This window comes from Sinocyclocheilus anshuiensis, unplaced genomic scaffold (assembly GCF_001515605.1).
Source record: "Sinocyclocheilus anshuiensis isolate Anshui unplaced genomic scaffold, SAMN03320099.WGS_v1.1 scaffold113, whole genome shotgun sequence".
In the NCBI taxonomy this organism is placed as follows: domain Eukaryota; kingdom Metazoa; phylum Chordata; class Actinopteri; order Cypriniformes; family Cyprinidae; genus Sinocyclocheilus; species Sinocyclocheilus anshuiensis.
The window spans coordinates 714,114-724,123 of record NW_015539827.1 but is presented as its reverse complement, the minus strand read 5'-3'; the positions used below and the strand labels follow the sequence as shown (position 1 = coordinate 724,123).

The 10,010-nt window shown below is 40.7% G+C and overlaps 1 protein-coding gene across 1 annotated transcript in view; it reads right to left on the bottom strand.

Annotated features, from left to right (window-relative positions):
• LOC107684229 (growth factor receptor-bound protein 10-like) overlaps positions 1 to 10,010 on the bottom strand; it is a gene marked incomplete at its 3' end in the record, with an annotated part of 108,975 nt that overhangs the window by 26,998 nt on the left and 71,967 nt on the right. The window contains exon 5 of the mRNA XM_016480443.1: positions 6,895 to 7,036. Within this exon, the coding sequence (XP_016335929.1) occupies positions 6,895 to 7,036 (142 nt within the window). The remainder of the gene's footprint in view (positions 1 to 6,894; positions 7,037 to 10,010) is intronic.

The following is a 10,010-nucleotide window of genomic DNA, read 5'->3' as shown; positions in this document are numbered from 1 at the left end:
ATCACTTTCACAGACTTTTACATTAACTGTTCCCTCCTGGTGGAATGACCTGCCCAACTCAATCCGAGCAGCTGAGCCCTTAGCCACCTTCAAGAATCGGCTAAAAATACATCTTTTCCATCTTTATTTGACCCTCTAACTCTAACACTCTCTATTCTAATTCTATTCTTTAAAAAAACTTGTCCCTTTTAGACTTGCACTCTATTCATTTACTAACTGCTTGTTCCCCTTCAGGAACTCGAGCTGCATCGAAACACTATGGGAACGCCATCAGCATGACCACGCTCTGAATCACGTGTGTAATCAGTCCAATGGATGGGCGAGACGTCACGGGCGGGGTGACATAGCGACCAGGAAGCTTAAAAGCACGTGCGGTGGATACAGCGGGGTTAGGGTTAGGCCTAACCCTAACCTAACCCTAACCCTAACTTAACAAGAAACATGATGACAATCAGAAAGCAGAGAAACAAACAAGAACATACTTAGAATCTGAAGCTGTGTTCCAACTGACAGGGTCCCTACACATGGTGAAGAACAGTACAGATAACTGTAGTAACATCTTAACGTGTTCTGTTTTTTTATGCAAATGTTGTTATTTAGAGACAATATCTTGGACACACTAACTTCTCATTCATAAGCAACTAATGTAAGGGTCTCATGTGAGTCAACAACCTGATTGCAAGTGTGATAAAATATCAGTGCAATGTCGCACTGACAATTATGCTGTTGGTCTGACTATCAGCACAGCTGTACCTGTTTTAATATTTGGAACAACGGCACTCACTTCTCATGTGATATTGCTTAAATATCACCTCCTGCTGTGATAAAAACAGACACAATGACCTGAGACCAATTGGCAACCTCTGCCCATACCACACCTCAGCGACTATAGCAAACCCAACACAGTAAGCACTTCTCATCGTCCCATCTCAAGTTGTGCCGTATTGTGTGGGCTTGATGAGCCTGCGAGCCCTTCCCAGTTCTGGGTTATTTCCAGCCGCTTACCTCACCCTAGAGTAAAAATGCATCAACACATTAAAGTGAGGTAAGATACTATTAAGCATATTGCTCATCCCCTTATTTCAGTTCCAAGCCTTCTCGGTGGGTGCCAGAACGTGATGTCAGTGAGTGCTTTAAATGGATTAAAGCCTACATTTTACTCTCTCTCTCTCTCTCTGTCTATCTCTTTCTCTCTATCTCTCTCTCACTGTGCTGTTGGTGTGTTTCAGATAAGGGTAGAAGATTCTAGAATGGAATAAACCCTGCTACAAATATGTTACAAATAAACTTTAAAATAAACTTGAGTCAGGTAGGAGACACAAGAAATTTCTACAATTTCTGAATTTTGCAGAGCCATGTTATGCTGTCAAAGGGCCGGCTGGCTTGTGGAAGGTTCTGGTTCGCGTGCCTTCCGCGTGGGATCTGGGAGAGCAATGGGGGCCTGTCAGAAAGCGCCCGCAGCTCGGAAAATTCTGTAAACACAAAACGTCTTGTTTCTTACCAGGCAAGCAGGCCATCAGACATCTGCACTTCTTTGAGCATGCATTTTAGAAAAACTATCCAGGGGGTGCAAACCAGAGGCAGCTGTGGGAAGGTAACATGTAAAAGAGTCCAGAAACCAGCTTCATAACACATATGATTTTCAGAATACACTATGTTGCCTCTATACAACACTCTGAGGACACTTACAGTGGTCCCAAAGTGTATTTGAAAACACATGCCAAACTTGAGTATGATGGCAGGAATGTAACAGTATAAATAGCAGTTAATAGTTTCAATGTGGCATTTATTTTAAAGAAAGAAAGCACAACTATGTGAAAAAGAAGTATGCTTAATCGTATTGAATGTGTACTTTTAGTGTACTTCAAATCACTTCAAAAGATATATTTATACAAAAACAATGTGCAGACAATTTAATGAAATAAAAGGCTACTTAAAGATAGTACACCTTCATGACTGATTCTCAAAACACTTAAGTAGACTTTTAATAAGTGCAATTTATAAATGTGAAGTTCTACTTTGATGTACAGTTTTAATCCTTATGACTTGTGATTTAAAGAGATACACTTATTTTGATGAGTTGACAAACATACTAAAGCACATGTAAAGCACCCGTTTTCATTTTTAACTGTACTATGCTATTTGATTTTACATTTAAAGTTAATATATTTTAAATGTGCTAAATTGTACATCAATTCAAATGTTTAGTTACAAATATATTTAAATACATGGCATAACAAGTTTTAATATAAATGGCATTAAAGTATATTTTAGTTAACATTGAAATAAATTAACTTTTCCACGACATTCTAATTTATTGAGATGCACCTGTACTTATCAGCATATTCAGCAAGACATTTTCAAAGACAAAAGATGTAACTATGAAATTACATATAAAGATGTAATTATAGGGATAGTTTACCCCAAAAAATGAAGTGTCATCACTTACTTACCCTCAAATTGTTCCAATTCTGTATGAGTTTCTTTCTTCTGTCAAACATAAAATAAGATATTTTGAAGAATATGGGTAACCAAATATTTGATGGTCCCCTTTGACTTCCACAGTATGGGGTGGGGGGGGCGATACGGAACTAAATGAAGACCATTGTTACAGTACTAGGAACGAGGAGCGAAGGAGCAAGGAGACGTGGGAGAATTCACAAAATACAGACTTTATTCACACGTAGCACAGGAACCTTAGGACGATATAAGACAGGATGAAGGACTCAGGAAAACATAGGGCTTAAATAGGGAAATAAACGAGGAAATTAACAAGAAACACCTGGAATCAATATCACAATCAGACATGAGGGAAAAACTTGGACATGGAGCATGTGGGGGAGGAAAACAAACACAAACCAGGCCATGGCATGACAACCATCAATGGTCTGGTTAAACACATTCTTCAAAATGTCTTCAGAAAAAAAGAAACTTCACACTTAAAGTGTTTTTGTATTGTTTTGTATTTTATTGATTTGCATTTTGCTGTAAGGTGTCATTGAGTGCCTTCAAAGGTGCCTATATTAGTATATTTGTATAAAGGTATATTAAGTATATTTTTTTATTATTATGTAACAATGTACAACATTTAAAAAAAAAATTTTTTGACACTGTCTGATTCTCAAATGTTGTGGGGAATGTTCCCTTATTTTTGTGAAGAGGTGATTTATTGTGAGTGAGTTAATTAAAAAATACTACATTGGCATAAATAAAACACAAAGTCATAAATAGATGTGAATAGTGAAAAAGAAACAAATGTGCCAAATTCTACACATGTGGTGAGACATGGCTTTACTCAAAACAAATGCAATTAATTGACTTCAAAATCTGCCACTCTTTCTCAGGCCAGCTCTACTGCCTTACATCATGTCTACACTGAAAGCAACCAATGTTGCATCAAGATGCAATGTCCTTGAGGCCTTATTTCAGTGGAAATACCAAGCTGCACATTACCGTAGGAAGTTCCCTGATTATGCACAAGACTATTGGCTGTGAGTTGGAGCTATGAAAATCTAAATTTTTCATAATTTTTTTTTAAATGCAATGACATTTGACTACACACATCTACATAAAATCAAATAATATTTAAATGAGTAGATCACAAGTTGAAGCAGAAACATCAGAAGGTGGCTTTGATGTAATAGTCAGAAGCTAATAAATATAATCAAGTCAAATGTACAGCAAAAAAAACTCACAGATATTTTATTTATTTATTTTTATTATTATTCAGATGATTTCTTTTTACACTACCTTCATGGTCTTTTTGTGTTTTTTGGAGCAAGACAATGGTCACTGCAGAATGCAGAAACGTTAATTAATGCGTTCATGACCTCAAGGTTAAATAACTGTAATGCTTTATTGGGTGGTTGCTCTGCGCGCTTAATAAACAAACTCCAGCTGGTTCGAAATGCAGCAGCTAATTCTTACTAGAACCAGGAAGTATGACCACATTAGCCCAGTTCTGTCAACACTGGCTCCCTATTGAACATCGAATACATTTTAAAATCTTGCTAATTACTTATAAAGCCCTGAATGGTTTAGCTCCTCAGTACTTGAGCAAGTTCACATCGCATTATAGTCCTTCACATCCGCTGCAATCTCAAAACTCTTGCCAATTTGATAATACCTAGAATAACAAAATCAACTGCAGTTGGCAGATCCTTTTCCTATTTAGCACCCAAACTCTGGAACAATCTACCTAACACCGTTCTAGAGGCAGACACATTCTGTCAGTTTAAATCTAGATTAAAGACCCATCTCTTTAACCTGGCATACACATAACACATTATCGCATTTCTATACTTCAAATCTGTTACACTAAAAGATTGTTAGGTTGCATTAATTAAGTCAACCGGAACCGGGAATACTTCCTATAACACTTGATGTACTTGTCACATCATAAGAAGAATGGCATCTATGCTAATATTAGTCTGTTTCATTCTTATTCCAAGGTCACAAGTCCTCTGCTCAATCTGACCTGTGTTGCAGCCTGGAATTAAACCACTCCATACTGGTTTTGTATGGCCAGAGGAGAACTGGCCCCCCGACTGAGCCTGGGTTCTCCCAATGTTTTTTTTTTCTCCTCCATTTATGTCACAGAAGGAGTTTTGGTTCCTTGCCACTGTCGCCTTTGGCTTGCTTAATTGGGGATGCTTGAATGATTGCACGCCCAAACTCTGGAACAATCTACCTAGCATTGTTCGGGAGGCAGACACACTCTGTCAGTTTAAATCTATATTCTGGCATACACATAATACACTATCGCATTTCTATAATTCAAATCCGTTTAAGGATTGTTAGGATGCATTAATTAGGTCAACTGGAACGGGGAACAAAACATTTTTTGTCACCAATGGAGTTTTGGTTCCTTGCCACTGTCGCCTTTGGCTTGCTTAATTGGGGATGCTTGAATGATTGCACAGACACTATTGGAAGAGAGCTGAACTGAATGATGACATCACTGACTCAATTGACTTTAACTGGAAAACTCTGACTCTTTGTTATTGTCCTCTTGCATTATTCACAATATATTTTCCTGTTTGACACTATAACGCTGCTTTGACACAATCTATTGTATAAAGTCCTATATAAATAAAGGTGGCTTGACTTGACTGAAATATTCTTCAGAAATGTCTACTTTTGTTTTCCATGGAAGAGAGAAAAAATGTTGGTTTGCACCACAGCTCTGACAACAACAAAAAAAAAGATAAGTCAAAAATATAAACACAGCATAACAATACACCTCAATCAGCGCTTCTAATGGCACGCCCTGGCTGATTAGGATGGAGGTGATATAATTCTGACGTGTTGAGACATGGTGCTCACATCCTTTGTAAACACAATGTCAAGTCACAGGCCATGCAACAAGTATGTTCTCATTTCTCATATTCCAAAATAACGTCTGCTATTCACATTCACTTCACATAGAAACAACAGGCAATGTGCTTGATATCTTGATAATATTTATGGACATCATCAGTCACTGACGATTTGTCAGCTGTTTTAAATGACTTCCAGGTGTTCTTTCAGGTTGTTTTCTCTTTTGGACAGACCAAAAGCCTTCTCTAGCACTTAGACCCCTACTGGGTTCCATCCACAGGACAATAAAAGTAAAGAGAGAGGGATTAGGGTAATTGATTAATGTCTGTAGTGATTTTTACGGTAACATGGGGACCGTGTTACGGTAACAGACCATGGCCCCATATGGAGGTGGTTAGCCTGGAGCAATGACAAGGCTTTCCAGGAATATATCAGGGCCTCAGTCAGCTCACACGTGACAGCCAGGGGTCCAGAGATAGCTATATATACAGTACACACACGCACACAACAGATGCTCACACACAGAGATCCAAACAATGTATGCACAATATAAACAAATGCATACAGGTGCCATCTTAAAAACGACAAAATCATGGTCTAGCATTGTGGTGCATTTAGCATATGCTTAAATAAGTTACATGGTGGTCCTTAGGCAATTTGAGTTCAAATCAGTCTTCCATCATTTTCTGATCACACCTCTTCTCTTTTCACAATGTTTTATTGCCACTTCCCATCTGTCCTATCCCATTAACGGCTAAAAGTTCTTTATAAATTCCCAAAAATATTTTATTTCATTTTGGATGAAGACATGATTATGTCTTAGGGGACATACATGTGGACATCGATTTTTATTACTACTGTAAGTGACTTACTGTAAGAATATATGAGTCACACTGTAGAGGAAGTGACACGTTTCTTGGGAAACCAGTGTCTAGACACATGTTAAAGCAATACACCACACCGAACTGCAATTCAGCACGATCGAAATTACACCAACAACCATGTTATCCTAACACTAACATTTACAAATGTAATAAAAAAATCTTTGAGAGGCCTTACATAGCTTAATAACCATACAGAAAGATTAATGGAATAACTCACACAGACATGGCATCTGTCACTTTTTACCCAACCCAAATGTTGTTCCAAACCGGTGTGCTGTTAATTTCTCCATGGAACACAGAAGGAATGGCATTTTTTAAGAATATTTCTGCAACTCTTTTCTATAAGTGACAGTCCATACCCCCCATGGAATAAATCAATTCAAATAAAGCACTCTGATGCACCAAACTGAAGCCAGTGACACTAAGCCATCATATGCATCAGAAGTTCTTTTGGACTACTTTTATGCTGTTTTGTGGTTTCTGGAGCATGACTGTAGTCAGCATGAACTAATGCTTTATGAAAATTAGTTGCACAAATATTCTTCAGAATGTATCCTTTTGTGTTCCATGGAAGAAAGAAAATTATACTGGGTGGGAAAGACAAGGGGGTGAGTAAATAATTAAAGAAATTCCATTTTTGAGTAAACTATTCCTTCAAGAGAGAGAGGAATGAGAACAAAGGGCCTCTTACATATTTGCCTGAGGGCTGACACTGAGGTAAGGAGCCAGAGCTGAGCGTAGGGGAACTCGCAGGGCTGCAGAGCTCAGGAAAGGGGTTGGGGATGGCAGGTAGAGAGGACGTTCGGTACTGTTGCTCCTCTTCCTGAAGTCTTCTGGAGGAATAAAGTAAAATCTCAGATTTAGGGTTATATTACGGACATGAAATGTGCAAAGAACCTTGTCTCGCAAGGGTATTACTGTCGGCCTAGAATGGTTGGTGGCTTTGGGCAACATTAGCATTTAGGGACATTTTTTTAAATCAGTAGTCGGGGAGTCCTTTTGAAGTGGGGACTTCAGAGAAAAACTGAAACACACACATGAGGGAGTGTGTGATATGGAATTCAGAGCTGAAGTCTGAACGGTAACCTCTGAATGAACCTTTGCTTGAGTGAACCCTCGTTCACGAACTCGTTATGCTCAACTTCCTGCTCTGATCCACAGCTGAGAGGGAAAAACATGCTCACCAAATGGAAACCATTTATTCTCAGAGGTTTCAGTACAACAGAGCAATGGAATAACAGGAGTGCCACTCTTGATGGAGACAAAGAAAGCCAAGCTGAAGTGTTGTTCTGGAAAAAAATTTGAAGTTGTAATGTAATTTGCACTGCTTTCGTTATTTCTTTGAGCAAAATGTGCTGTGCATGTAAAGTGACTTCCAAAAATATTTGGACATATACTGCACGTTACATTTAAAAATGTCTAAATTTTGCTGCAAAATAACTCAATGTCAAAGCAAGTATCATCTGCAAACTAACACCTTTACTAACTAAGTTCACATTTCTGATCAGTTTTCACAGTGAATTCTGAGCAACTGATCCCAAGGTGATTTTTAGTGTATGCATTAAGTCACTAGGAACATTTTCCCTTAATGTTTAACAATTAATGTTTAACTACATTTTGAACTCTATATCGATTGTTTTATAATTGCAGACCAATTGACTTCTTAACTCTTCCCTTGCCAGTGTTTTTTTTTTTTTTTTTTTTTAAGTTGACAGCCACTACCAGCATTTTTTTAAAGGGGTCATGAACTGCCTCTGTTTTTTATTTTGTATTGTTCTCTGAGGTCCCCTTATAATGTTATCAAGATTTTTTACATACAAAAACATCATTATTTTAGAAGTAATAGGCTATTTTCTGTCCCGGGGGGTTTTTTTTTGTTTTTTTTTTTCAATTTGGCACTGCACAGCGTCTTGTTGTATTCGGAGCATCTTTATCGTTTGGTTCCTCTTCTAGGGAACTCCACACTGTGCCCCCTAGGGGGCAAATTGGGGAATGCAGCCTGCATGACCGGTGTCTGAAGCACGTGTGAAACAACGTCAATCTATTGGTCTATCTGGCCCATGACGTCATAGGCGGGGTGCCCGAAAGTATAAAAGGGCACCTGCTGAATACGTCATCCACTTTGCTGTCTTCAGGAGCCATCTGTTGCAAGCAGTGTGTGACTATGTCTAGCAACCCGGGTGAGCGTTTCAAGAAGTGCGTGCCTCCGTGTCCTAGGTATTTGACACCTGAGGACACGCATGACTTGTGCGTTATGTGCCTGGGGGAGGAGCATGCGCGTTCAGTGTTTGAGGGCTCTGAATCAGCTCGTGGGGATCGTAGGTTGAGCTCGCGGAAAAGTTCGAGAAAGGTATGGATCTTTCAAAAACTTCTGCCGCGAGCTCTAGCGTGCTACGGGATCCAGACACTCTTTCATTGGAGTCATCTGATCCTGATAGCAAGCTGCTGGGCTCTTCTAGTCATAATGACGAAGATGAAGAGGTTGATGTGGTTGGTGATGATGATGAAAGTGCGAGCACTGAGTCATCATCGACCACTCCCAGCCGTGCATACGGGGATATGGTGGATGTGATGGATCGCGCCACTAAGCGGCTCGATCTGGTTTGGATGCGTGAGAAGCCTAAACCGGCTCGCGGCCGACTAGATGAGAGCTTTTTGGCCGGTCTTGATCGTCCCGACCCCGGGAGATATCTAAATCCTGGGGGAAACCATATTCCTTTCGGCTGCATCCCTTTCAACATGCTGACTATGCCACTCTTTCATTGGAGTCATCTGATCCTGATAGCAAGCTGCTGGGCTCTTCTAGTCATAATGACGAAGATGAAGAGGTTGATGTGGTTGGTGATGATGATGAAAGTGCGAGCACTGAGTCATCATCGACCACTCCCAGCCGTGCATACGGGGATATGGTGGATGTGATGGATCGCGCCACTAAGCGGCTCGATCTGGTTTGGATGCGTGAGAAGCCTAAACCGGCTCGCGGCCGACTAGATGAGAGCTTTTTGGCCGGTCTTGATCGTCCCGACCCCGGGAGATATCTAAATCCTGGGGGAAACCATATTCCTTTCGGCTGCATCCCTTTCAACATGCTGACTATGCTAATGTTGAGGGTGTGGCCGAGCGTGGATACTCGAGGTCAGTAGCGCTTCAGACCACCTCGCGCCTGAATGGCAGGGTGTATGTGGCAGCGGGTCAGGCTGGTGGTGCTTTGAACACCATGGCGGTGTTGCAGGCCTATCAGGCTGACTTGCTGAAGGATTTGGATAAGGGCAGAGGTTTGTCACCTGAGGTGGTCGAAGAGCTGCGCCACAACACAGATTTAGCTCTCCGCACCGCCAAGCAAACTGCTGCTGCCATTGGGCATTCAATGGCGGCGATGGTGGCTACGGAGAGACATCTGTGGATCAACCTTGCGGCCATTGGGAAGAAAGAGAAAGACTTTCTCCTCGACGCTCCACTTTCGCCGACCGGGCTCTTTGGCACTTCCGTCGAGGTGGTTGTGGAGAAGTTCAGGGAGGCAAAAGCACAATCAGCTGCTTTCAGGAAATTCATTCCTCAATGCTCCAAATCCTCTTCTAAGGGGGATGATCGGTCTAGAGCGGAGGCTCATAGACAAGATCAAAAGTCTAGCATCGCTAACTGCGCCCCTCCTCCCTCTAGGAGTCAGCAAGGGAAGCCTACCGCTAACAAAGGGAAAAAGTATCTCAGGAACGTGCTAGATAAGAGGCGCGGCCATATTCCGCATCCCAAGGATGGCACTTCCTGATTATCTTTCTCCCAATACCCCCCCCCCCAAGACCATGTGTT